The sequence below is a fragment of the Lolium perenne genome, chromosome 4 (assembly GCF_019359855.2).
Source record: "Lolium perenne isolate Kyuss_39 chromosome 4, Kyuss_2.0, whole genome shotgun sequence".
Lineage (NCBI taxonomy): Eukaryota > Viridiplantae > Streptophyta > Magnoliopsida > Poales > Poaceae > Lolium > Lolium perenne.
Genome location: NC_067247.2, coordinates 162,311,756 through 162,339,744, shown reverse-complemented (window position 1 = coordinate 162,339,744; position 27,989 = coordinate 162,311,756). Strand labels below are relative to the sequence as shown.

The following is a 27,989-nucleotide window of genomic DNA, read 5'->3' as shown; positions in this document are numbered from 1 at the left end:
TTTACCAATTGCGGGCCCATGCGGCACATATGCGGGCCCCCGCTTGTTGTCCCACTTGCACCCTGAGGTGGGAGTGGATCGATCTGGCAGATGTAACCATGGATCCACGTTCTACACCTTCCTGACTCCCAGTCCGTGACGAGGACCTCCACGCACTTGACCACTCCAAGTGATTCAACCATGACGGGAAGAAGCTTTGCGGGCAGTTCAGCCGGTAGCCTAGATCTGCAGCTAGCGCCGCCGGCTACCGGCGGGGACCGGCCCCGGCAGATGGGAGAACGAGGAGAATAAAACGCTGAGTTTTGTGCGAACGAAGCGTTAAGCGATTCCAGCGAATACGGAGGCCCTTAGCTCGGAATCGTTTCGGGGGTGTGCTAGTTGTGCCGAATACCACGCGGAAACGGTAGGCGTTTCCATGCAATAATTCCTACACCATCCAAACGCTGGTATTCGGGGGAGACGATTCCAATTCCGAATTCCACATTTAATTCTCTACATCCAAACGGAGCAAAAGTGAATTCTTTAAAACTGCAACAACTCCACTACGAAATATTTCCAATTCCTCAAAACATACAACTCGATTAGGTAACCGTTTCCAAGGGTTTCAGGGCTCCATCTTGAAACAAGCAAATATTTTTCAGGTTAACAGGGCCATCTCATGTCTCATGCGACCTGGCTACCTATAAAATTACATCCACCAGCCATTAAAGATGTGAATATTATCACAACATACATAACAGTGAAATGAGGAATGCTAAGTCACCTGCCCAAGCTGCTACCTGGCTGTACTCAAATTGCCAAATCAGACTCCCAGAAATGAAGTCTGTCATTTTCTGGTATCCACACATTCGATTTAAAATAGCTGACCACATATACCACGTGGTAACTGAAGTTGGTCATTGTAAGCTCCAGTTTCTGGCAGAAAATATTGGCTACGTTACATAATGCTTCCAAGATGACACCGTCTTGAAACAGGCAATATTTTTCAGGTTAACAGGGCCATCTCATGTCTGCAGTGTAAACAGATTAACCAAAAAGGCCCCCAGTCTTCACTTGGAACTTAGAAAGAGTCGAAGCAGCAACCTGTGGCCTACAAAATTATATCCAACAGCCATTTAAGATATGAACATTATCACAATATACAGAACAGTGAAATGGGGAATGGTAAGTCACCTAGTGAAACTGTGGCCTGGCTGTACTCAAATTGCCAAATCAGACTCCTGAACTGAAGTCAGTCATTTTCTCGTATCGACATATTCTATTTGAAATAGCTAACCACATATGCCACATGGTAATTCAACTTGGTCACTGTAGAGGCTCCATTTCTGGCAGAAAAATTGGCTAAGTTACATTAACTTGACTGTGAGCAGCATGCTTCGAAGCCCTGGGTTCGATCACCTTCGTTCTCAGATGCTCAACATCGTCCCACCTCTTTGATTCTGCGTAAACATTTGATATAGTGATCACATCCCCATCATCGACTGGCATCAGCTCACGCAGTTTGTGGAAAACCTTGTCAGCGACGTCCATGTGCACGTGCACTCGGCATGCAGCCAACACCATCTTCCACAGCATAGAGTTTGCCTTGATGGGCATATCGTTGATCATTTGATAAGCTTCTGAAACTTTCCCACAGCGGCATAGCATGTCTATCATGCAGCCATAATGCTTCACATCCGGCACAATTTTGTAGCGTGCAGTCATGCTATCAAAATATGCCCTCCCCTCGCTCACTAGGCCACCATGGCTGCAGGCAGTCAAGACACCGAGAAATGTGATACGATCAGGTTCAAGTTTCATCGAATCAAAGAGCTCCAGGGCCTCGCGTGAGTACCCATGGACTGACAACCCAACGATCATCGCATTCCAGCAAGTAATGTCCTTGGTTGACATGCTTTCAAAGACCTGCCTGGCAAGCTCCACTCTGCCACATTTTGCATACATATCCACGAGCGCATTACCAACATACCCATCAGCTGCAATGCCTGCGCTGTCAAGGTAACTGTGGACAACCTTCCCGAGTTCCAGCTCGCCAATCTCTGCACACGCGCCAAGAACAGACACAAGTGTTAGCTCAGTCGGTTTGATGCCATTGCCCTGCATCTCCTGGAAGATCTCCAGTGCTCGCCTATACCTCCTAAGCTTCGCATAGCCACCGATCAAGGAGTTCCACGACACGGCATCCCTATCAGGCATCTCTCTGAAGACCCTCGCCGCCTTCTCCATATCCCCGACCCTCGCATTCCGCACGATCTCGGTATTCCACCATGAAATGTTCTTGTCTGGCGTATCCTTAGACACTCTCGCTGCACCCTGCGAGTCCCCCACCGCACCGTGTGCCCCCACCAGCGCGTTCCAAGAGACAGCATTCCTGACTGGCATTTCGTCGAACACCATCCTCGCGTCCCTGAGGCGGCCGAGCTTGCCATACATGGACACGAGCGCGTTCTGCACGTACTGATCCGTGCCGTAGCCGAGCTTCAGAACGCGGCAATGCAGCTCCATGCCCTTGGACGTGAAGGCCGCGGCGGACTTGCTGGCTCGGGAGCACAGCTTGAAAGCGCGGGCGCAGGATTTGAGGAGGGCGGGGAAGGCGGGGAGCGGGGTGGGGAGGGAGAAGGAGGAGACGTGATTGAAGATGACGAGCGAGGAGTACGGTACCGGGGAAGAGGAGAAGGCGGCAATGGCCGGGCAGAAGATGGACGGGGAGAGGACGCCGGGCGGGGCGGAGAGTAGGAGGGAGAGGGCCGACGGTGAGGCGGGCAAGCGGGAGAGGAGGGCGCGGAGGAAGGGCGGGTGGTGGAGGAGGCCATGCTTGGTGAGGAGCGCGTGGAGCTGGTGGCCGGCAGCAGCGCTCCGGGGAGAGAGGCTACGCACGGCGGCGGCCGGCGTGTTTGGGCCGGGAGCCGTCGACTGCATGAAGCCACCAGGTCCACGACCACCACTAGTGAGTAGTGGCCCTGACGTGTGGTAACTTGGCTCTGACGGGTGGGCCTGGCAATTCATCCTGATGCGCCATACTTCGCTTTTGGCGCATCTTTCAGTGGCCCGACGCATTCCAGTGATAAAATAGCCGCATGTGTTTGTTTATATCGAGTCGTCTACGTGGAAATGGTCTTCGAATTATGATTGTCGGTTCGCGTCTAGAGTTCCCGCTGTATTTTCTCCGCCCATGCTAAAATGTTTTAGGCATTTCACGAATGCATCACAAATAGATTAATTCTAGCCACAGTTAGGCAATTTTAACCGCGAGTAATGCTAAAATATAATCCAATTCATGATGGGCATAGTACAATACAAATTTAAGTTCCAAAAGGGGGCACAAGAGGGTCATGGAGGCCATAGTGCTGATCAGGCGTCTCGTTGGCGGATCTTGGCTCGGTTCTTCTCGAATCACGAGTGTTGGTCGTCATCCATGTTGCTCAAAGTCGGCAAGCATGATCTTGGTGTCCTCCATCCAACACTTGGCCTTGGTGTCAAGCCTTTTGGCCTCAGCATCAAGTGTCATTCAAAATGATATCATTATTAAGTGTTTGTATTTCATAATATCTTATAAATATTAATATTTATCATCAATATCACAATAAGAATAACTCATCGAAAATTGTGAACACAAAGACTCTACTCATAATAGGAACAACGGACTTGTCTCTATTACATATGAGTAACTTGTCTCGCGAGATGCAAGACACACTAAAAAGTTCACTTATAACGATTATAAATTTATTCAAATCGATAACTAAGAATGTCGATGATAATGTAGAGGCACCTCTCCCCACGGCAGCTCCTCAATTGGAAGCTCCTATTTTCATGTTGTTATCACCAGAATTTGACCGAGTCAGAGGTGGGCCGCGATCAAGATGGACTTGAAGAATATACATGGAAGAAATACGTGAATCGGCCTGTTACGCAAAGTTTGGGCTAGTTTGCCCGTGTATCTGTAATATATTAGGATACGTGTCGGTTAGTTAGAGTTTATCTCGTGCACGGTTGGGATTATTCCCACGTTAGAAAGTCTACGGACTATAAATATGTATCTAGGGTTTATGAAATAAACAACAATCACGTTCACCACAAATCAATCTAGGCGCATCGCCAACTCCCTTGTCTCGAGGGTTTCTTCCGGGTAAGCATCATGCTGCCTATCTTGCGATCTAGGCAGTACAAGTTTATTCGTCGTTCATGCGTTGCTCGTACTGAAGCCTTTTTGATGGCGAGCAACGTAGTTATCTTAGATGTGTTAGGGTTAGCATTGTTCTTCGTATCATATGTTGTCGTAGTGCAACCCTTAGACATCTAGCCGCCCTTACACCTATTTTAGGTGTAGGGGCGGCACCCCGCTTAATCATTATTTAGTAGATCCGATCCATTATGGTTGCTCCTTGTTCTTCAAAGATTAGTTTAATATCTGCATAGTTAGGCCTTACAAAGGGTTGGAGGATCCAGCGGCGCGTAGGGTGTAATTTGCTAGCCCTAGACAGGATGTTCCGAGGATCAACCTCGTGTTGGTTTTTAGGCCCTGTCTAGGATCGGCTTACGATCACCGTGCGCGGCCGCGAGGCCCAATCGTGAGTAGGACGTTCCGATTATGCGGTGAAAACCCTAAATCGTCGTGGATCGTTTTAGCTTTATCTTGATCAAGCAGGACCACCATATATTCGTACACCTCGTATGAATCATGGGTGGATCGGCTCCTTGAGCCGATTCACAGGACAACCTGAGAGCCGATCGAGGCTCGTATTTAATGTTTACGTGTATGCCATGCAGGAAACTAAGCGAGGCATCTCCATCACCTTCCTGACCAGGTATAGGTCAGGTGGCACGCTCTTGCACCAGCATCGGACGTGCGTGCCGGAGTCTTTGCGGGCCGTCGCTCGGAGGGACCAGGGCCAGCCGCAGCCCTAAGTTGCTCCCGGCTCTCCTGTGTTGCCCGTCGCTGCTCGCCGGTGGGTTTCTGACCGCAACACATTCTGGCACGCCCGGTGGGACAATCTTCGACATCAACCACATCGCCATCTACATCTGAGATGGCGGACGGCACTCCAGTCACGTACGAGGATCTGACCGAGGAGCTCAAGAAGAAGTATGACGAGGTCAAAGCGATCCTCGAAGCCGACCTCATCGGCTCTTTTCACAGAACCCGTTCACATGGCATCAGGTGGAAAGGGTTCTCGTCTGATGGTGCGCTCGATGGAATAGACCTGTCCGCCCCGTGAGAAGAACGCACCAGGTCCCTGCGTCAGGAGATTAACTACCTGGTGACTCACTCGCTGCACCGCCACTCTGAGAACTTGGTGAACACTTTGGAGCGTGTCGCTCTTCGGGTGATCCAGGAGATCATGAGGCACCAGTACTCTCCGTCAGGACCGGCTCTCGGGACATACCCAGGAGAGATGCCACTCCAGTCCCGTCCACCGCTGCCATTCGCGTTGGCAGCACTAGAAGTGCCGAATTCACCGGCATTCGTCGTCTACAAGATCGGTGGTGACCCTAGTGACTGCCAGTTCTTGCATGAGGCGCCTAAGGAGATCCCTCACGGGTACACGTGCACATACGTGCTAGACTGCGGTAACTGGGCGCTCACAAACCAGGCCGCAACAGCAGGGACTTCTGGAACAACAGGAGGAACTTCGGGAACAGATCTTGAGAAGCAGACGTGGCTAGCTAAGTATGCCATTCCGACAAACCTCCAGAGCTCGGCCTCGCAGCTTGGCTCGTAGCTGGAAAAGCAAGCATGGCTGGCTAAGTATGCCACTCCGGCGAATCTTCAGAGTTCGACTCCTGCAGCCAGCACCGCGGATCAAATCAGTACGATCCTGAGAGACCAGTTCGGCATGGTGCCGAAAAGGAGGACAATCGGCTATTCCAAGCCGTACCCCAACGAGTACGAGTTGGTCTCGCTACCACCCAAATATCGGCTCCCTGATTTCTCCAAATTCAATGGATCAGATGGTTCCAGCTCCATCGAGCATGTGAGCCGATATTTGGCACAGCTAGGAACGGCCTCAGCGTCGGATCCACTACGCGTGAGGTTCTTCGCACAGTCCCTCACGGGATCGGCTTTCGGGTGGTATACTTCGTTACCACCGGACTCGATCCGGACTTGGAAGCAGTTGGAGGAACAGTTCCACATGCAGTTTCACTCAGAAGCTTCCGAGGCCGGCATTGCCGATCTAGCTCAAACACGTCAGAAGCGTGGAGAAACCGTGGCAGAGTACGTCCAGCGCTTCAGAAATCTAAGGAACCGATATTATTCGGCTCGTGTGACTGAAAAAGAAGCAGTCGAGTTGGCAGTGGTGGGCCTTGCGTCACCAATCAAGGACATGGCCTTCCAAGCAGACTACCCTTCACTGGCGCACATGGTTCAGAAACTGTCGGCATATGAACAGCGTCACCCGGACTTGTACCAGGACAAATTCAAGCGTGCGGTAGTCCTGGTTGAGGCAGATGAAGACGAAGGTTCTGCGGGAGATCAAGAGGTAGCAGTGGCTGAATGGACTCGGGGGGCAACCCCCGTGTCCTGCAAATGGGTTAAGCCACCAGGTCCGCCCAGAGGGTTTGATTTTGACGTGACTAAAACTGAGCAAATCTTCGACCTCTTACTCAAGGAGAAGCAGTTGAAGATACCCGAAGGCCTCAAAATCCCCACGGTACAGGAGCTGAACGGAAAGCCATACTGCAAATGGCATAACTCGTTCTCCCATGCCACCAACGACCCAGGTGTGGCGTCAGCAGATCCAAATGGCGATAGAACAAGGACGTCTGATTTTCAACCAGTACGCCATGAAGGTCGACACCCACCCCTTCCCCGCCGTTAACATGGTGGAGTGCACTTACCCTGAAGGTTGCCGGCCAGGATTCTCGTTCAGCATCAACATGGTAGGACCTGGGCACCACTCTGGCAAAGATGGAGATGAGGGCAGCTGCTCTCGTAGCAAGGACACAGAGGAGGCCGCTCCACGTGATCGGCTCCGACACGACGGCAAGCGCTACATCACAGAGGGAGAAGTGAGGAATGTAAGATATCAGCGACCTCTCTCTGATCACCTCCTCAACAAGTACGTGAGTCAATATAGCCAACGCCGACGATCCAGCGATGATGATGATAGAGACCGTCTGGCTAGGGACGCCAGGAGACATCGTCGGCATGATCGCGATGAGGAGGAGTACGAGCGCCGTGCCAAGGAAAAATCGAGGGAGCAAGACGACGAGGATAGGCACTGGGACTGCCCCTTCTTCAGACACTGCTGGGATTCAGGAATGAGCCGATTGCCTACAATCGGCAACTGCCCAGAATGTAAACAAAAGAGGAAGGATGCAGCTAACGTGTCCGTATTCAAACATCTAGGGCCTCTCCCACTTCGGAACAAGCACGCTGAGTCCCCTCGGGTGGAAGATCTCGAGGATTCGGAAGACGATGAAGAAGAAGAAGAAGACAGGTACCACCGGCCAAGGTGGTGCCCTGATGGACTCAGTCGTTCCCAAAAGCGTAGGGTTCAGCGATTGCGCGGCTTGGAGGAAGCCGAAAGGTTATATCTGCACACGCTAAGGAAAGCGCGGCCTGATCTGGCCGCGAAGGTCCAGCGAACCCTGGATGAAGAGGGTCGACCACGAAAAATGGAGTGGCGCCCCAAGCAAAGGAAAGCCGATGATGAAACATCGGCTGGCACAAACATGGTGTTCATCCTTCCTTCGGAGTTCAGTGCTCCGGGATTAGACGAGGCACCTGTGGCACAACTTGACTGCGGCCCACGGCCGGTTATCTTTGAGAAGCCACGAGAAAGAAGCTACAGACATCTGAAGGCCCTGTACTTGCGAGGTTATATCGATGGGAGGCCTGTCAATAAGATGCTGGTGGACACCGGAGCGGCAGTCAACATTATGCCATACTCTATGCTACGTCGGTTGGGACGCTCTAGCTCGGATCTGATCAAGACCAACGTGACATTGAGCGATTTCAACGGCCAAGCGTCTGACGCACAAGGTGTTCTGAACGTGGATCTGACCGTAGGAAGGAAAACTATCCCTACGATGTTCTTCATCGTCGATAGCAAGAGCACCTATGCTGTTCTGCTAGGAAGAGATTGGATCCACGCCAACTATTGCATTCCCTCCACGATGCACCAATGCGTAATACAGTGGGATGGATATGAGGTAGAGGTCGTCCAGGCCGATGACTCAGCCGAGATTTCAACGGCTGGCATGAACGCTTGGGAAACAGCAGGCCAAGAGCCACTCTCAGGTATCAATTTGGACGACTGCGAGCGCATCGACGTGACGAAGGGCAGGGTTAGGCTGGTCTTATCCACTGTTCTGACCGTGTAGCAAGAACAAACCGATGAGCAAACGTGGCGAGGCCGATCCTTGGGATCGGCCCCAAAGATCTATGAAGGAACATTACAAAACCTTCATTGAGCGCTTCGATCAATATGGAGGCCGATTCCAGCAATCGGCCAAAATTATCCTCACCACATGTTCTGCTTGTGTTCAACATCGATCTATTGGGCAGCGGTTTTGCGTCGGCTGACGAGTTAGGGAAAATCAACATTGGTCCTACCGGAGCCGACGTGCAAATACATGTGCCTTGATTAATTACAGAGCCGATATCTGTAGTTACCTGACAGATTCGGCTCGGGGGGCATCTAATCAGATGAACGGGTGCAGATGAACATGTGTGCAGTGAAATGTTGGGGGCCGATAGAAAAATCGGCCAGTAAAAAAAAATTCATGATATACAGCCGATGCGTAGCCATCGACTCTAGTACAATTACACAAGACCTACCGGCTATGGGCTCAAGACTCAGATTTTCGCCAAGATGGTTTTCAGTTCAGCTTCAAGAGCTTCTGTTTCCTTGAAGGGAATGTACAATGAGAGCAGCCTCGGCTGCAATGAGCCGATTGTGGTGCCCAAACTTCCTCTTCAAGGACTTCCAACCCTTTGCGCCAGTTCAGCAGTAACATCAGTTTGGCATGCAAGGCAACCTCTTTCTCATTAAGCTGTTGGTGTTTCATCTACAACATCGGCGTTCAGTGGAAGAAAGCTGATCAATGGGGGCAAGTTTGGCTGACTCTTCATGGTGGCTGTCTCAGATTACCAGATTACCTGAGGTCAAAGCCCTTTTGTTTGATCTGTGCATCCTCACCGTTGTTCTCGCCTTGACTAAGGCTCGGGGGGCAACTAATTTGGTAGATGCTCTGTTTTTAAAAGCCGATTGGAGTGTCGTCGGCTGACCCTGCATCATAACCTTCTTCGAAAGCGGTGAGTTGTTGCAGTAGAAGACTACTAGAGCTGCTGAAAAGGAAGCTGCCATCATTTACTGAGTTGGAACCGTCTCTGTTGCTGCGAAAAGATAGAACAAAGCGCTATGTTCGGACAGTAAAGAGCGGTTAAGGGTCACCTTCAGGCTGGGAACCGTAGCGTAGGCTTTGGATGGTGCTGCCCATGGATTCGTTGCAGTTGCGAACCTGCGCAATTGACATTTGAGGTTCGTATGGCCGTGGTTTGGATCTGTTCAAATGGCGTTTTGGGGAATTGGGGTTTTGCCCTTACGGACAGGCCACAAATTACCATTTGGACGAACAATAGAGTTGGCTCTGCTCGTGTTTTCATGGCAAGGACCGGTGCGCTGCCGTCGGCTCGTAATTTGGCGACTTATTTTAGCAATCGGTAAATTTGATGAAAGGACAGAATCAGCTGAAAAGTTCTTCTTCATAATAAGAGGGATTTTTACAAAAGAAGAGCCGATTGCTCAAGAAGGGGAAGACAAAAGAGGAGCCGATTGCTCAGGGGCAACTAGTCCTACTCTACTAGTCCTCGATGGCCTCGTCGTCGACATCGCTGCCGTCGGCGCTGCTTCCAGGGAGTTCCTCGTCGTTGCTGCCCCAGCCCTCGGCCGGAGCTTCTTCTTCCTCGTCATCATCATCATCCTTGCTGTCCGCCCAAGAGCGGAAGCGCTTTGCCGGCGGATATCCGGCGGAGGAGGAGGATTCATCCTCCTCCTTTTCCTCTTCCTCCTCGTCATCATCATCGTCCTCGCTGTCAGCCCAAGCGCGGAATCGCTTTGCCGGCGGATGCTTAGCGGAGGAGGAGGAATCATCCTCCTCCTTTTCCTCTTCTTCCTCTACTTCTTCTTCTTCCTTCTTCCCGTCGGAGGAGGTGGGTTTCACCCAGGGATGGAGGTCGTCTTCCCCATCGGTCAGAGGCAGGTCGCCATCTGACCCGACGAGTGCTTTGGGTGGGCCATCTGGCGCATGATCGAAGTTCCACTCCGGCTCACTCGAGGAGGAAGACTGGAGGGAGAGGCCGGAGGAGACGGAGGAAGAGGAAGACATTGCTACAGGGGAAGAGGGTTTTTTGGTGCCGATAGCTAGAACAGAGGAAGTGGATGAAGAGGGCTAATCAATCGGCACGGTTAAATAAGGAGGAGCCTAGTGGAGATTTAATGTCATTGCAGTTTTCGAGGAAGTGATGCTAAAGCAATCAAATTTTGCAGAGAAGTGGAGAAGACAAGGCATCATGATGAAGGATACTGCGACGGTTCTGCTCTGCCACGACATGACGCGACGAAGAAAAAGCAGAGTGATTTTGGAATTATCAATTCCAAAACCAGGGGGCATGTGTTATCACCAGAATTTGACCGAGTCAGAGGTGGGCCGCGATCAAGATGGACTTGAAGAATATACATGGAAGAAATACGTGAATCGGCCTGTTACGCAAAGTTTGGGCTAGTTTGCCCGTGTATCTGTAATATATTAGGATACGTGTCGGTTAGTTAGAGTTTATCTCGTGCACGGTTGGGATTATTCCCACGTTAGAAAGTCTACGGACTATAAATATGTATCTAGGGTTTATGAAATAAACAACAATCACGTTCACCACAAATCAATCTAGGCGCATCGCCAACTCCCTTGTCTCGAGGGTTTCTTCCGGGTAAGCATCATGCTGCCTAGATCGCATCTTGCGATCTAGGCAGTACAAGTTTATTCGTCGTTCATGCGTTGCTCGTACTGAAGCCTTTTTGATGGCGAGCAACGTAGTTATCTTAGATGTGTTAGGGTTAGCATTGTTCTTCGTATCATATGCTGTCGTAGTGCAACCCTTATACATCTAGCCGCCCTTACACCTATTTTAGGTGTAGGGGCGGCACCCCGCTTAATCATTATTTAGTTGATCCGATCCGTTATGGTTGCTCCTTGTTCTTCAAGGATTAGTTTAATATCTGCATAGTTAGGCCTTACAAAGGGTTGGAGGATCCAGCGGCGCGTAGGGTGTAGTTTGCTAGCCCTAGACAGGATGTTCCGAGGATCAACCTCGTGTTGGTTTTTAGGCCCTGTCTAGGATCGGCTTACGATCACCGTGCGCGGCCGCGAGGCCCAATCGTGAGTAGGACGTTCCGATTATGCGGTGAAAACCCTAAATCGTCGTGGATCGTTTTAGCTTTATCTTGATCAAGCAGGACCACCATATATTCGTACACCTCGTATGAATCATGGGTGGATCGGCTCCTTGAGCCGATTCACAGGACAACCTGAGAGCCGATCGAGGCTCGTATTTAATGTTTACTTGTATGCCATGCAGGAAACTAAGCGAGGCATCTCCATCACCTTCCTGACCAGGTATAGGTCAGGTGGCACGCCCTTGCACCAGCATCGGACGTGCGTGCCGGAGTCTTTGCGGGCCGTCGCTCGGAGGGACCAGGGCCAGCCGCAGCCCTAAGTTGCTCCCGGCTCTCCTGTGTTGCCCGTCGCTGCTCGCCGGTGGGTTTCTGACCGCAACACATGCAAAACAGCACAAGTATCAAATTTACTAAACTACAATAAGCGTTGGTAAGGAAAAACATTTATAATGCGTATATCAAATATTTACCTTCTCCATCGATGATATATGCTGACATTGGTGCTACTTCCAAAGTTAATAACTCATCCATAATTTCATGGAAGGTGAACCATTCTCCCCGCATGAAATATATTCCATGACATGATTTTCATAGCTAGGGGAGAGCAAGCTCAACACCCCGGCTATCACAAGATCATCGGTCAAGTAGTAGTCCCAAATGTCTACAAGGTTTTAATGAGCATTACGGAATATCTCCATGGCTCCCCAAGCAGGTGTTCTCTTCCATCTTAATAGAACAAAATCCATTCAAGCATTTGTACTCAGGATCCATGTTACAACGCATAGTACTTTCAACTTTGGTGAACATGTCAAGGCGCATTTGATAAGATAATTTATCAACTTCACTCGTGGAGTTCTCATGTTGAGCATACTCCTTAGACAAGGTACCAATCTACGAAGTTCGATCCATTATTTCTAAGGTTGTACATCCCACGGAAAATGTTTGTCATCAAGATAAACCTCTGGGTAGTCCATAATCTACAAGGACAGTTTGCAAAAGCATTAAGACTAAATTCATAATTAAAGTGAGTTCAAATTTTAATATTAAATGAGCTCCCACTAGAAATATCGTTGCTAAGAATGTTTAAGTGATTACACGATCCCAATTTACTATACCACCACCAATCGTCACGACTGGCGGCACAGTTGAAAAGTGGGCACTAAGTGTTGATCACATCATTCATGCAACTCCTGCCCGATCTTTCAATCTCCCATGTTCCGAGGCCATATCTGCATATGCTAGCCTCGTCAGTTTAGCCCGGCCTAGTGCATTTCCAGTGCAACTGGCTTACACCCACTATATGCGAGCGCCAATATATCTGACACCTGATCGTCACAGCCTGCTTCATAAAGGAGGACTTTCTTGATGGTGCACACTAAAAGGAAGAGCACTTATATTGGTATTTAGTCCAGGGATCATCTTATTTAAAGCTATAGTTTGGTTAACTTAGCACTAGCTACTAAACAAGATGCCTTGAGGTATCTACAAAATGTACTAGGTGACATGATATGGGTGATTTATTTACGCAACTAGATCTCCATCGTGTGCTCTAGCTTTGTGCCCACTTCGTGTCGCCTCCAGTTGATCGATCGACTATCATGGCAATGGGCCATCACTACAACTTAGCAACAACTAGTAGAAAAAAACACTTTACACCATGACCATAACATGTTACAGAGCCCTTTGCAACACAAAGCTAGATGCATCTACTTTATCTCTTGCAAATTTTATGTGGTTGTTGTCTTGCAAATTTTACGTGGCTGTTAGAGCTTTCGTGAAAATAATCGTTCTTACCTACGAACATACAACCACGACACTGATTAGATAAGTGTCTCTATTACACCGCTTGCAGGACCCTCCGTTGCAAATATCATGTCGCTAAAGTAAGAGAGACATACACCTCCCCCAGGAAAATATATGGTAAAGCCATATGTCAAGTACGGAACCGTGCAAGCGTACACATAAGGTCGGTCGGGGCCGCTTCATCGAACATTGCTGCAATATAGACAAATACACGTGAGAGGGTAATAATTATAGAATGGATACCCACATATTACATGTGTTCTAACCGTACAAGCATAACTACGCATAGATCGGCTCTGATACCACTATATAGGTTTCGTAGTAGGAAACAAAACAAAAATCTAACTAGTGCTCTTCGATTGCCCATGATCTATCTAAGAGTAATGTTGTAACGGATATAGTTTCAGTGACGTACCCTTTTAGACCGAAAGAGGTAACGTTCCGCTAGAACATGGTTGATGTAGTCGTACTCGTCGCTGACCTCGGGGTCATGTTCAGTCTTCTCGTCCAACGTTGAGTGCCTCAAGTGTCGCACCTCGTAGGTATTGCACACGTACGGTGCCCAGCGACTCTCTCACCTCCGATCCAACAGAGTTGCGGAAGTAGATCTTCTAGATCCAGATCCCAGCAGCGCTCCTGCGTACTGGGTGGGGTTGTCTCCCTCCCGACTCAGCTCTTCAAGGAACCGCGCGGAGAAGAAAACTAGATAAAGAGATAATTCTCTAATTAATTATGTATTTTCCTCACTCCATCTGTCTAGTATATATATGGGGATAAGGAGTACTTGCCCACATGGCTTGGCAAGGTGGGACAAAAGGAGTGGAGAGAGAGGTGGTGCGGTCGACCAGCCCGTCCTGGGCCGCCTCCCCCACCTAGCCCGGCCGGGGGCCCTTAGCCCATTGGGTGGCTGGCCACTTCCCACTTCTGTTATCACCAGAATTTGACCGAGTCAAAGGTGGGCCGCGATCAAGATGGATTTGAAGAATATACATGGAAGGAATATGTGAATCGGCCTGTTATGCAAAGTTTGGGCTAGTTGGCCCGTGTATCTGTAATATAGTTGGATACGTGTCGGTTAGAGTTTGTCTCGTGCACGGTGGGGATTATTCCTACGTTAGAAAGTCCCCTGGACTATAAATATGTATCTAGGGTTTATGAAATAAACAACAACCATCGTTCAACACAAATCAATCTAGGCGCATCGCCAACTCCTTCGTCTCGAGGGTTTCTTCCGGGTAAGCATCATGCTGCCTAGATCGCATCTTGCGATCTAGGCAGTACAAGTTTATTCGTTACCATGCGTTGCTCGTACTGAAGCCTTTTTGATGGCGAGCAACGTAGTTATCTTAGATGTGTTAGGGTTAGCATTGTTCTTCGTAAAATATGCTGTCGTAGTGCAACCCTTATACATCTAGCCGCCCTTACACCTATCTTAGGTGTAGGGGCGGCACCCCGCTTGATCATTATTTAGTAGATCCGATCCGTTACGGTTGCTCCTTGTTCTTCAAGGATTAGTTTAATATCTGCAATAGTTAGGCCTTACAAAGGGTTGGAGGATCCAGCGACGCGTAGGGTGTCGTTTGCTAGCCCTAGAAAAGATGTTCCGAGGATCAACCTCGTGTTGGTTTTTAGGCCTTGTCTAGGATCGGTTTACGATCACCGTACGTGAACGCGAGGCCCAATCGTGAGTAGGATGATCCGATTATGCGGTGAAAACCCTAAATCGTCGTAGATCGCTTTAGCTTTATCTTGATCAAGCAGGACCACCATATATTCGTGCACCTCGTACGAATCATGGGTGGATCGGCTCTTTGAGCCGATTCACAGGATAACCTGAGAGCCGATCGAGGCTCGTATTTAATGTTTACGTGTATGCCATGTAGGAAACTAAGCGAGGCATCTCCATCACCTTCCTGACCAGGTATAGGTCAGGTGGCACGCCCTTGCACCAGCATCGGACGTGCGTACCAGAGGCTTTGCGGGCCGTCGCTCGGAGGGACCAGGGCCAGCCGCAGCCCTAAGTTGTTTCCGGCTCTACTGTGTTGCCCGTCGCTGCTCGCCGGTGGGTTTCTGACCGCAACACATTCTGGCACGCCCGGTGGGACAAGCTTCGACATCAACCACATCGCCATCTACATCTGAGATGGCGGACGGCACTCCAGTCACGTACGAGGATCTGACCGACGAGCTCAAGAAGAAGTATGACGAGGTCAAAGCAATCCTCGAGGCCGACCTCATCGGCTCTTTTCACAGAACCCGTTCACATGGCATCAGGTGGAAGGGGTTCTCGCCTGATGGTGCGCTTGATGGAATAGACCTGTCTGCCCCGTCAGAAGAGCGCACCAGGTCCCTGCGTCAGGAGATTAACTACATGGTGGCTCACTCGCTGCACTGCCACTCTGAGAACCTGGTGAACACTTTGGAGCGTGTCGCTCTTCGGGTGATCCAGGAGATCATGAGGCACCAGTACTCTCCGTCAGGACCAGCTCTCAGGACACACCAAGGAGAGATGCCACTCCAGTCCCGTCCACCGATGCCATTTGCGTTGGCAGCACCAGAAGTGCCGAATTCACCGGCATTCATCGTCTACAAGATCGGTGGTAACCCTAGTGACTGCCAGTTCTTGCATGAGGCGCCTAAGGAGATCCCTCACGGGTAAATGTGCACATACGTGCCAGACTGCGGTAACTGGGCGCTCACAAACCAGGCCGCGACAGCAGGGACTTCTGGGAAAGCAGGAGGAACGTCAGCGACAGATCTTGAGAAGCAGACGTGGCTAGCTAAATATGCCACCCCGACGAACCTCAGAAGCTCAGCTCCTGCAGTTGGCTCAGAGCTGGAAAAGCAAGCATGGCTGGCTAAGTACGCCACCCCGGCGAATCTTCAGAGTTCGACTCCTGCAGCCAGCACCGTGGATCAGATCAGCACGATCCTGAGGGACCAGTTCGGCATGGTGCCGAAAAGGAGGACAATCGGCTATTCCAAGCCGTACCCCGATGAATACGAGTTGGTCCCGCTACCACCCAAGTATCGGCTCCCTGACTTCTCCAAGTTCAGTGGATCAGATGGTTCCAGCTCCATCGAGCATGTGAGCCGATATTTGGCACAGCTAGGAACGGCCTCAGCGTCGGATCCACTACGCGTGAGGTTCTTCGCACAGTCCCTCACGGGATCGGCTTTCGGGTGGTACACTTCGTTGCCACCGGACTCGATCTGGACTTGGAAGCAGTTGGAAGAACAGTTCCACATGCAGTTTCACTCAGAAGCTTCCGAGGCCGGCATTGCCGATCTAGCTCAAATACGTCAGAAGCATGGAGAAACCGTGGCAGAATACAACCAGCGCTTCAGAAATCTGAGGAACCGATGTTATTCGGCTCGTGTGACTGAAAAAGAAGCAGTCGAGTTGGCAGTGGTGGGCCTTGCCTCACAAATCAAGGATATGGCTTCCCAAGCAGACTACCCTTCACTGGCGTACATGGTTCAGAAACTGTCAGCATATGAACAGCGCCACCCGGACTTGTACCAGGACAAATTCAAGCGTGCGGTAGTCCTGGTTGAAGCGGATGAAGATGAAGGCTCTGCGGGAGATCAAGAGGTAGCAGTGGCTGAATGGACTCGGGGGGCAACCCCCGTGTCCTGCAAATGGGTTAAGCCACCAGGTCCGCCCAGAGGATTTGATTTTGACGTGACCAAAACTGAGCAAATCTTCGACCTCTTACTCAAGGAGAAGCAGTTGAAGATACCCGAAGGCCTCAAAATCCCCACGGTGCAGGAGCTGAACGGAAAGCCATACTGCAAATGGCATAACTCGGTCTCCCATGCCACCAACGACTGCAGGGTGTGGCGTCAGCAGATCCAAATGGCGATAGAACAAGGGCGTCTGATTTTCAACCAGTACGCCATGAAGGTCGACACCCACCCCTTCCCTGCCGTTAACATGGTGGAGTGCACTTACCCTGAAGGTTGCCAGCCAGGATCCTCGTTCAGTATCAACATGGTAGGACCTGGGCACCACTCTGGCAAGGATGGAGACGAGGGCAGCTGCTCTCGTAGCAAGGACACAGAGGAGGCCGCTCCACGCGATCGGCTCCGTCACGATGGCAAGCGCTACGTCACAGAGGGAGAAGTGAAGAACATAAGATATCAGCGACCTCTCTCTGATCACCTCCTCAACAAGTATGTGAGTCAATATAGCCAACGGCGACGATCCAGCGACGATGATGATAGAGACCGTCTGGCTAGGGACGCCAGGAGACATCGTCGGCATGATCGCGATGAGGAGGAGTACGAGCGCCGTGCCAAGGAAGAATCGAGGGAGAAAGACGACGAAGATAGGCACTGGGACTGTCCCTTCTTCAGACACTGCTGGGATTCAGGAATGAGCCGATTGCCCACAATCGGCAACTGCCCAGAATGTAGACAGAAGAGGAAGGATGCAGCTAACGTGTCCGTGTTCAAACGTCTAGGGCCTCTCCCACCACAAAGCAAACGCGCTGAGTCCCCTCGGATGGAAGATCTCGAGGATTTGGAAGACGAGGGAGAAGAAGAAGAAGAAGACAAGTACCACCGACCAAGGTGGTGCCCTGATGGACTCAGCCGTTCCCAAAAGCGTAGGGTTCAGCGATTGCGCGGCTTGGAGGAAGCTGAAAGGTTATACCTGCACACGCTAAGAAAGGCGCGGCCTGATCTGGCCGCGAAAATTCAGCGAACCCTGGATGAAGAGGGTCGACCACGGAAAATGGAGTGGCGCCCCAAGCAAAGGAAAGCCGATGATGAAACATCGGCTGGCACAAACATGGTGTTCATCCTTCCTTCGGAGTTCAGTGCTCCAGGATTAGACGAGACACCTGTGGCACAACTTGACTGCGGCCCACGGCCGGTTATCTTTGAGAAGCCACGAGAAAGAAGCTACAGACATCTGAAGGCCCTGTACTTGCGAGGTTATATCGATGGGAGGCCTGTCAATAAGATGCTGGTGGACACCGGAGCGGCAGTCAACATTATGCCATACTCTATGCTACATCGGTTGGGACGCTCTAGCTCGGATCTAATCAAGACCAACGTGACATTGAGCGATTTCAACGGCCAAGCGTCTGACGCACAAGGTGTTCTGAACGTGGATCTGACCGAAGGAAGGAAAACTATCCCTACGACGTTCTTCACCATCGATAGCAAGAGCACCTATGCTGTTCTGCTAGGAAGAGATTGGATCCACGCCAACTGTTGCATTCCCTCCATGATGCACCAATGCGTAATACAGTGGGATGGAGATGAGGTAGAGGTCGTCCAGGCCGATGACTCAGCCGAAATTTCAACGGCTGGCATGAACGCTTGGGAAGCAGCAGGCCAAGAGCCACTCTCAGGTATCAGTTTGGACGACTGCGAGCGCATCGACGTGACGAAGGGCAGGGTTAGGCTGGTCTTATCCACTGGCCTGACCGTGTAGCAAGAGCAAACCGATGAGCAAATGTGGCGAGGCCGATCCTTGGGATCGGCCCCCAAAGATATATGAAGGAAAAGTACAACACCTTCATTGAGCGCTTCGATCAATATGGAGGCCGATTCCAGCAATCGGCCAAAATTATCCTCACCACATGTTCTGCTTGTATGCAACGTCGATCTACTGGGCAGCGGTTTACGTCGGCTGATGAGTCAGGGAAAATCAACATTGGTCCTACCGAAGCCGACGTGCAAATACGGTGCCTTGGCTAAACTACAGAGCCGATATCTGCAGTTACCTGACAGATTCGGCTCGGGGGGCACCTAATCAGATGAACATGTGCAGATGAATATGTGTGCAGTGAAACATTGGGGCCGATTAGAAAAAATCGGCCAGTAAAAAAAAATCATGATACACAGCCGATGCGTAGCCATCGACTCTAGTTCAATTACACAGGATCTACCGGATCTCGGCCAAGTCCAGTTCATGGTTGATATACAGCCGATGCATAGCCATCGACTCTAGTACAATTACATACCGGCTATGTGCTCAAGGCTCAGATTTTCGCCAAGATAGTTTTCAGTTCGGCTTCAAGAGTTTCTGTTTCCTTGAAGGGGATGTACAATGAGAGCAGCCTCGGCTGCAATGAGCCGACAACCCTTTGCGCTAGTTCAGCGGTAACATCAGTTTGGCATGCAGGGCAGCCTCTTTCTCATTAAGCTGTTGGTGTTTCATCTACAACATCGGCGGTCAATGGAGGAAAACTGATCAACGGGGCCAAGTTTGGCTGACTCTTCATGGTGGCTGTCTCGGATTACCAGATTACCTGAGGTTAAAGCCTTTTTGTTTGACCTGTGCATCCTCGCCGGTATTCTCGCCTTGATTAAGGCTCGGGGGGCAACTAACTTGTAGGTGCTCTGTTTTTTGGGAGCCGGTTGAAGGTGCATCGGCTGACCCTGTATCGTAACCTTCTCCGAAAGCGGTGAGTTGTTGCAGAAGAAGACTGCTAAAGCTACGGAGAGGAGCCGAAAAGGGGAGCCGTCGTCTCTTACAGGGTTTGGACCGTCCTGTTGCTGCAAGAAAAGGAAAGAGACTGGATTCTCAAAATAGCCGATGAATAGTCATCGGCTATAGGATTGCGAAATATTATGGTCAGGTATCAAATCGCAGTCTGAATTTGGGAAGTGCTTGACTGACGGTCTAATCGATATCTGAGTCCGGCTTCATGGGCGTCTAAGGGAAAAAATCCGATACGTTGCTATCGGTCTTGGTGTGGCAAGCGGAAGGATTGAAATTGGATTAATTGAAAGATAAATTGGAAGAACAATTCTCATTAATTCAAAGGAGCGGCTTTACAGGAAAGAGCCGATGGCTCTCAAAAAGGGGATCTGGTGCCTAGTGCACTGCAACTACTAGTCCTACTCTACTAGTTGTCGCTGTCCTCATCGTCGCCGTCGTCGATGCCGTCGGCACTGCTCCCAGGAAGTTCCTCATCGCTGCTGCCCCAGCCCTCGGCCGGTGCTTCTTCTTCCTCGTCATCATCATCATCCTCGCTGTCCGCCCAAGAGCGGAAGCGCTTTGTCGGCGGGTATCCGATGGAGGAGGAGGATTCATCCTCCTCCTCTTCCTCCTCGTCATCATCATCGTCTTCGCTGTCCGCCCAAGCGCGGAATCGCTTTGCCGGCGGATGCTTAGCGGGGGAGGAGGAATCATCCTCCTCCTTTTCCTCTTCTTCCTCTACTTCTTCTTCTTCCTCCTTCCCGTCGGAGGAAGTGGGTTTCACCCAGGGATGGAGGTCGTCTTCGCTTTCGCTTATCAGCTCCCCTTCGATGAGGAACTTGAGGTCGTCTTCCCCATCGGTCAGAGGCAGGTCGCCATCTGATCCGACGAATGCTTCGGGTGGACCGTCTGGCACATGGTCGAAGTTCCACTCCGGCTCGCTTGAGGAGAAAGACTGGAGGGAGAGGCCGGAGGAGACGGAAGAAGAGGAAGACATTGCTACAGGGAAAGAGGGTTTTTTGGTGCCGACAGCTAGAACAGAGGAAGGGGATGAAGAGGGCTAATCAGTCGGCACGGTTATAATGAGGAGCCTAGTGGAGATTTAATGCCATTGCAGTTTCCGAGGAAGTGATGCTAAAGCTACCAAATTTTGCAGAGAAGTTGAGAAGACAAGTTGTCATGATGAAGGATACTGCAACGGTTTTGCTCTGCCACGACATGACCCGACAAAGGAAAAGCAGAGTGATTTTGGAATTATCAATTCCAAAACCAGGGGGGCATGTGTTATCACCAGAATTTGACCGAGTCAAAGGTGGGCCGCGATCAAGATGGATTTGAAGAATATACATGGAAGGAATACGTGAATCGGCCTGTTATGCAAAGTTTGGGCTAGTTGGCCCATGTATCTGTAATATAGTAGGATACGTGTCGGTTAGAGTTTGTCTCGTGCACGGTGGGGATTATTCCCACGTTAGAAAGTCCCCTAGACTATAAATATGTATCTAGGGTTTATGAAATAAACAACAACCATCGTTCAACACAAATCAATCTAGGCGCATCGCCAACTCCTTCGTCTCGAGGGTTTCTTCCGGGTAAGCATCATGCTGCCTAGATCGCATCTTGCGATCTAGGCAGTACAAGTTTATTCGTTACCATGCATTACTCGTACTGAAGCCTTTTTGATGGCGAGCAACGTAGTTATCTTAGATGTGTTAGGGTTAGCATTGTTCTTCGTATCATATGCTGTCGTAGTGCAACCCTTATACATCTAGCCGCCCTTACACCTATCTTAGGTGAAGTGCACCCCGCTTGATCATTATTTAGTAGATCCGATCCGTTACGGTTGCTCCTTGTTCTTCAAGGATTAGTTTAATATCTGCAATAGTTAGGCCTTACAAAGGGTTGGAGGATCCAGCGACGCGTAGGGTGTCGTTTGCTAGCCCTAGACAAGATTTTCTGAGGATCAACCTCGTGTTGGTTTTTAGGCCTTGTCTAGGATCGGTTTACGATCACCGTACGTGACCGCGAGGCCCAATCGTGAGTAGGATGATCCGATTATGCGGTGAAAACCCTAAATCGTCGTAGATCGCTTTAGCTTTATCTTGATCAAGCAGGACCACCATATATTCATGAACCTCGTACGAATCATGGGTGGATCGGCTCTTTGAGCCGATTCACAGGATAACCTGAGAGCCGATCGAGGCTCGTATTTAATGTTTACGTGTATGCCATGCAGGAAACTAAGCGAGGCATCTCCATCACCTTCCTGACCAGGTATAGGTCAGGTGGCACGCCCTTGCACCAGCATCGGACGTGCGTACCAGAGGCTTTGCGGGCCGTCGCTCGGAGGGACCAGGGCCAGCCGCAGCCCTAAGTTGTTCCCGGCTCTACTGTGTTGCCCGTCGCTGCTCGCCGGTGGGTTTCTGACCGCAACATCTTCATGGGCCTCCCTTTCGGGTATAGCTGGGCATGTGTCGGGCCGGGCCGGGCCTCGGGCCGGCCCGAGGTAAGCCCGATGCAGAAAAATCAGGCCCAAGCCCGGCCCGACCCGGCCAAATACCCACCAAGCCCGTCGGGCCATGGGCCGGGCCGTAGTGTTAATTGGCTTTTTCGGGCTACCCAGGCCCGGCCCGGCCCGGGTGTCGGGCCAACATTTCTCGGCCCAGGCCCGAGTTTTTCGGGCCGGGCTTCGGGCCGGGCCTCGGACCGGGCTGCCCATGGCCAGGTATGCTTTCGGGTGAGGCCATTTAGGGTGTACAACCCTTTATTATTAAATAAATTATTATACTTAATAATAATTGAATTAATTAATATATAATAAAAATTATTTAATTGACATTGATCAAAGACACCTCCCGAACCGAACACCCTTCGGACACCCCCAAAACCCTTTTCGTCATTCTCTCTCTATTTTTGATGAATCCAAAGTTATTTTAAGTTTCATTGAATCCTTAAGTGTGTTACCCTGCAGTTCGAGAACAACACAGACATAATCGAGACGATTCTCCAATCAATGATCATTAGGGGGTCTGGAGAACCATAGTGATCCCTATCTATTCTAGGAAGATATGATCGTCGTTTGAACCATTACGTTGAGTCATGTTCCTTTGTTACTTCTATACCTGCACTTGTTCTAGATATGATCGTCGGTATCATCATAGCTAGTTTGATCTTGTTATCGACAAGACTATTCAACTCGTTCCATGTTATTCCATCCCCATGACCTAGTCATATGTTGCGCAGTTTTATGGATGTAATCTCACCGAGTGAGCTCAGTGTATCTCTTTGTCATGTGAATGAACAAATCACGATGTTGATACATATGCCTCAACTCATGTATTCGGAATACCCAACTACACCTTTATGACCACCTTGTTATGGTGTGATGGTTGACGCAATCAAAGCAGTCTCTGGTATGATCTCACGGTCTAAGGATTGGGTCACTATGCTTTCCTAAGCATCGTAACGTTGAACTTTGTGACTTGATCGCGCCACAATGCTTATATATTTGATATGTCCATCCAATGATATGATCCCATTATCAATGGTGTGTTGTCCATGGCCGGAAAATCTCGATCAACGAATGACCAAAATGAGCTAGTTCGCACACATGTGCTTACTAGGAACCATTGTTTGTTTATATTACCACACATGTATCAATTTTTTCGCTTAATACAGTTATAGCATGGCATAAAACTATTGTGAACAATTAAAATATAATAATAAATATTTCTTATTATTTACTTATAGAGTACTATCTCCAACAGTCACAAACCAGTGTGCTTTGGGTAACGTCAGGCAAACGATTTTTTATTATTAGTATTACCTCTGACGCTGCATTTCGTAATGCAGATGCATATGAGAGGTGGCTACTGTGATATCTAAAGCATCTATGTTTGATTCGTTTCTGATTTGCAATAGCGGACAACAGAACTCCGCTTATTACAGGTCAAGCTGACTGCTACATGTGGGGTTGACGCACGGATACGCGCAGTCAATCTCCTTCACTCCATGGTCTTTACCGACATACCAATCCGCAACAGCTTCAGCGATCGTCTGTAAAACAAAAGAGGAAGAGTGGGAATTGAAACTAAACTACGTATATCAATCCAGTTAAAAGAACGAACATAAAAAAGACGACAAAAGACTAGCTGCGTTTATGCAGCTTACGGTAAAGTGACTCTGAACCTCACCTTGTTACCGAGTCTTAGGGAGATCGGCGAATGCCATGAGATTCTGAATGGCGTTTGGCAGTGGTTGAAGCATGAGTCGATGAAGAGTCCCCAACCACTCTTGTGTTGAGCAATCTTCAAATCCTCAATAATTTTCTTCCGGAATCCTGAAGTGTGGAGAAAGAAATTTCACATCTCTGGTTACTTAAAGTGCCCCCAAAAATCCACTTCTTTCTCTGATTACTTTTTCATAACAAGTTGCTCACTAGAGATAATTTGGTTAAAAGACAAAATGTTGATGATTTAACCTGTGTGTTTTGTAATGAGGAGGAGTCCTGTCAACATCTCTTCTTTGATTGTGTGGTGGCATCAAATCTCTGGAGAGAGATTGTTATGGCTTTGGGTCTTAATCTTAAAATTTCAAGTATGCATGATATTTCTTCTCTCTGGGTTGACAAAAACAAAAATATCAACATTAATATGATCTTTGCTGCTGTATTGAGAACGATCTGGATTACCATAAATGATTTTGTCTTCAAACGTTCTCAATGGTTTGGCATGCAGGGGGTGTGGAAAACCTTGGTCTATAGCTGTGCTCAATGGAGAATCCTATTGAAGGAAGAAGGAAGAGGAGCGCTGATGGAGCTATTGAACAAGTTGGAGGATTCAACTCGGCTGCCACCGCTGGTGTTGTGGCCGAAGCCTGGTTAACTCCTCGGAAGAAAGCTAGGTCAACTTTGGAGGTATGTGATTTGAACAGCACGAGAGGATTTGGCCCGTTGCTTTAAGGAGGACGCTGGAGGCGAATGATCTAATCCTGGTGGGTGACGGCGCTGGTTTCCAGGTCCTAAATCACCCTTGAGCCTGGAGTTGTCTAGTCGGTGGCTCAGTGCTGGTTTGTAATAACTAGGAGTTGCCTCCCTGTAGGTTGGATATGCATGACATTTCTTCTCTCTGGGTTGACAAAAAGAAAATATCAACATTAATATGATTTTTGCTGCTGTATTGAGAACTATCTGGATTACCAGAAATGATTTTGTCTTCAAACGTTCTTAATGGTCTGGCATGCAGGGGGTGTGGAAAACCTTGGTCTATAGCTGTGCTCAATGGAGAATCCTATTGAAGGAAGAAGGAAGAGGAGCGCTGATGGAGCTGTTGAACAAGTTGGAGGATTCAGCTCGGCTGCCACCGCTGCTGTTGTGGCCGAAGCCTGGTTAACTCCTCGGAAGAAAGCTAGGTCAACTTTGGAGATATGTGATTTGAACATCACGAGAGGATTTGGCCCGTTGCTGATCGCTGAGGATTTGAGGAGGACGCTGGAGGCGAATGATCTAATCCTGGTGGGTGACGGCGCTGGTTTCCAGGTCCTAAATCGCCCTTGAGCCTGGAGTTGTCGGTGGCTCAGTGCTGGTTTGTAATAACTAGGAGTTGCCTCCCTGTAGGTTGGATAGTTTTCATCTGTTATTGGTGTCTTAAAACTCCTGGGGTTTGGGCGTGTTTTGTAAGATATGGTGGGTGTGTGGCGTGGAGATCGTTTCGTACCGAATCCTGTTTGTGTTTTTGTGTCTGGTTTCAATATATTGGAGCCGGGGCTATGCCCTTTTTCTCTAAAAAAAGAAATTTCACATGTAGTATGATACTAGTCACCAGATGAGGGTAGACAACACACAAGAGATTGTGAAACTAAGCTAACCATTAAGTGCCTCAATTTGAGTGGAAGTACAGTTTCCAATATCAGCTTTGCACCTTGCCCATGATTGTCCCGGATCAGATCCGCCTGGCGCCACCACATTTCCTACCTAGAGAGCAGTTCGCCAGCTCGTATTTTAGCCATGAAATATACAAGTTGAAGGGAAAACAAAGATTGTAAATGATCACCTGATACGAATCATAACCAGAGTTCCGAATAAATGTTGGGGTGCTAATGCTCTTGGTAAGCTCAGGTGGAAAAAAACACTGCAGCAAAGAATTTTTAAAAAAATGAAGCTTGGCAGCTTAATACTATATCAAGGTAAACTGAAATTCCCTAGACAATGAGCGATTAACAACCTCTGTCGGATCCTTGTTTGCAAGACAGTCCTTGGGCAAAACTTTTCTCACATTCTAGAAAAAAAGATTGAGAAAAGCTAATTCAACATTGATTGTTACCGAGCTGCATATACGAAACACTCTTTTTGTTGCAATGCATCCAAAACAAGGAAAAAAAAGAGCCAGAACTTGAGGAAATCGGCAAATTAATCAAGCTAACCTGAAGGTGAACAACTCCCCTGAAGATGGAGCGCATGAACCTTTCGCCTGATGAATCCTTTCTGTGGTAGAAGAGAGCTGGTACTTAACAATTCTACTAGGGATACTAGTTTCTGAAGTTTTTATTTTAATTATAAGAAATAACTTTCGACCAAGGATGCCCAGAGCCATACACATCAAGAAAGAATCCAGCATCTGAAAGGCACTTTACTGGAACCTCCGGAGGGAAACGTGCACGAAATTTGTCGCAGTGCAGCAGTGCAGCAAGACCACCAGCAGAACAACCTGCAAGCAAGGCCTGAAAATTTGGACATGGCTATGCTCAGATGCCGTTGTCAGATTATCATGACAGCGACGATATGCAGCATATGTATACAAAAATCAATATATAGCTGAATTAACCTGTTTAGCATTATCCATTCCTTTTCCCATGAGTTGGTCGACGACCGCTTCCCAGATACGCAATCCTCTGTAGAAAAGTTTGGTTCCATTCTACATCAACGGCACCACATCATCATCAGTTGAGGAATGAAGATAGGCAGGCAAATGGCCCAAATCAGAAGTGCCAGAATAATCACTCACCCGATCTTGGCCCTCCGCATCCCCGGCAAACGATCCCCCGTCACAGTACCTTATGTCAACTATATTCCAGTTGTAGAAATCTGATCACACACATGCATGCACCAATAATTGAAGTTTCAGAGTCAATCTCAACCTAAAGCGTTAAAGATTGGTTGGGGATCAAACAAGCTTATTTACGTACAGGGATTTTCCGAGCGATTGTTGCTGAGCATTCCTTCAAACTCTATTGGTTTCATGAACTTGGACGAACCAAGGTCAGTCAGTCTGCGGCTGGAGCAATCTTCGGTGGTGTTGCACCATGCTCCTCCCTGAATTTATTCAATTCATAGAGAATCAACACTGACAGAGAGTGAATGTATCTTATGTTTGTTCGTTGCAGTTTCCAGATTTACATTCGGCACATGCACACAGAAAGAAAAAGAAAAATATGGATCGATCAGCATCACCTCAAGATTGAGGAGCCAGCTTCGTGTTCCGGAGCCAAAGCCTCTCCGGAGTTGGTAAGCCGGCGGGCTGCCATCCAAGCAGACTGTAAGGAGCAAGACGGAGCAAGCATATGCAATCACCAATCATGAGGCAGCCCCAGGACAGAGAGACGATAGTGCAAATGAACGCAAGCAAGGTTAGCTGCTGAGTACCCGCGCCCTTCTCCTGAGCGTTTGCGAGGAGGGTCAGCTCGACGAGCTCCGCTGCCGCCGCCGGCACCGATAATCGGGACAATAAGGCTGACACGGCCAGGAGCGTCATCGTGATGACCTGTGGCGCCGCCGCGAAGCCTGGCCGAGGCGCGGTCGCCATGGCCTTTGCGCCCAAGACCCAAACAACGCCCGGCCGCCCGGGGTGGCTGTGGCGTCGGGGAAAGTGCAAACTTTTGTCAAACAGCGGAATGGGGAGAGAGTATGATCCTGATTACTATTATAATCCCATTTACGATCAAGACCGTGGAACTAGACACAAAGAAAAAGTGATCCTGATTACTACTCAAAAAGTTTCACGCAATTTCCTGAAGGGACGTTTGTCAAGCACGACGGCTTTCGTTGGAGCAGGAGAAGAGCTTTTGAGCTGTGCCGCGTGTACAATTCGAGATTACGACGAATATGATTGATTGGTGGTGCCATGCCATGACTTGGTCAGTTCACCAGTTCGACTTGGAGCGCTCAAAAGCAGGGAAGGCCATCATAGCGAGTACAATAAAATCTAATCACATGACTATAAAAAATAAAATATTATATTATTTAGTTGGAGGAGAGAGAAGGTAATGGACTCTCGTGCAGTGGCGGAGTTGGAAAAATATGCACAACTTAAACATCGATCTTGAATATGAGACCTGATGCACCAATACTTGTCGGA

The 27,989-nt window shown here is 49.2% G+C and overlaps 2 protein-coding genes across 4 annotated transcripts; both read right to left on the bottom strand.

Moving 5' to 3' along the window:
• Positions 1–533: 533 nt before the first annotated feature.
• LOC127294367 (pentatricopeptide repeat-containing protein At4g18840-like) lies at positions 534–2,956 on the bottom strand. Of its 2 annotated transcripts, XM_051324169.2 has the most exons (3): positions 1,174–2,956; positions 764–1,090; positions 534–680 (listed from the first exon to the last, which is right to left on the bottom strand). In XM_051324169.2, the coding sequence occupies exon 1, from the start codon at positions 2,917–2,919 to the stop codon at positions 1,342–1,344; it is 1,578 nt and encodes a 525-aa protein (XP_051180129.1). In that variant the 5' UTR covers positions 2,920–2,956; the 3' UTR covers positions 534–680; positions 764–1,090; positions 1,174–1,341. The 2 variants fall into 2 exon arrangements, with proteins under 2 accessions (XP_051180129.1, XP_051180127.1); XM_051324167.2 differs by having other exon boundaries at positions 534–1,090.
• A 20,399-nt stretch (positions 2,957–23,355) lies between these two features.
• On the bottom strand, positions 23,356–27,538 carry LOC127294366 (pectin acetylesterase 5). Of its 2 annotated transcripts, none has more exons than XM_051324165.2 (12): positions 27,278–27,535; positions 27,086–27,168; positions 26,821–26,947; positions 26,640–26,719; positions 26,460–26,549; positions 26,231–26,355; positions 26,059–26,119; positions 25,860–25,913; positions 25,689–25,766; positions 25,504–25,609; positions 23,832–23,977; positions 23,356–23,694 (listed from the first exon to the last, which is right to left on the bottom strand). In XM_051324165.2, exons 1-12 carry the CDS (start codon positions 27,435–27,437, stop codon positions 23,581–23,583), a joined length of 1,224 nt encoding a protein of 407 aa, XP_051180125.1. In that variant the 5' UTR covers positions 27,438–27,535; the 3' UTR covers positions 23,356–23,580. The 2 variants fall into 2 exon arrangements, 1 of the variants encoding a protein (XP_051180125.1); XR_007846572.2 differs by lacking the exon at positions 23,356–23,694 and adding an exon at positions 24,119–24,256 and having other exon boundaries at positions 23,844–23,977; positions 27,278–27,538.
• Positions 27,539–27,989: the final 451 nt, after the last annotated feature.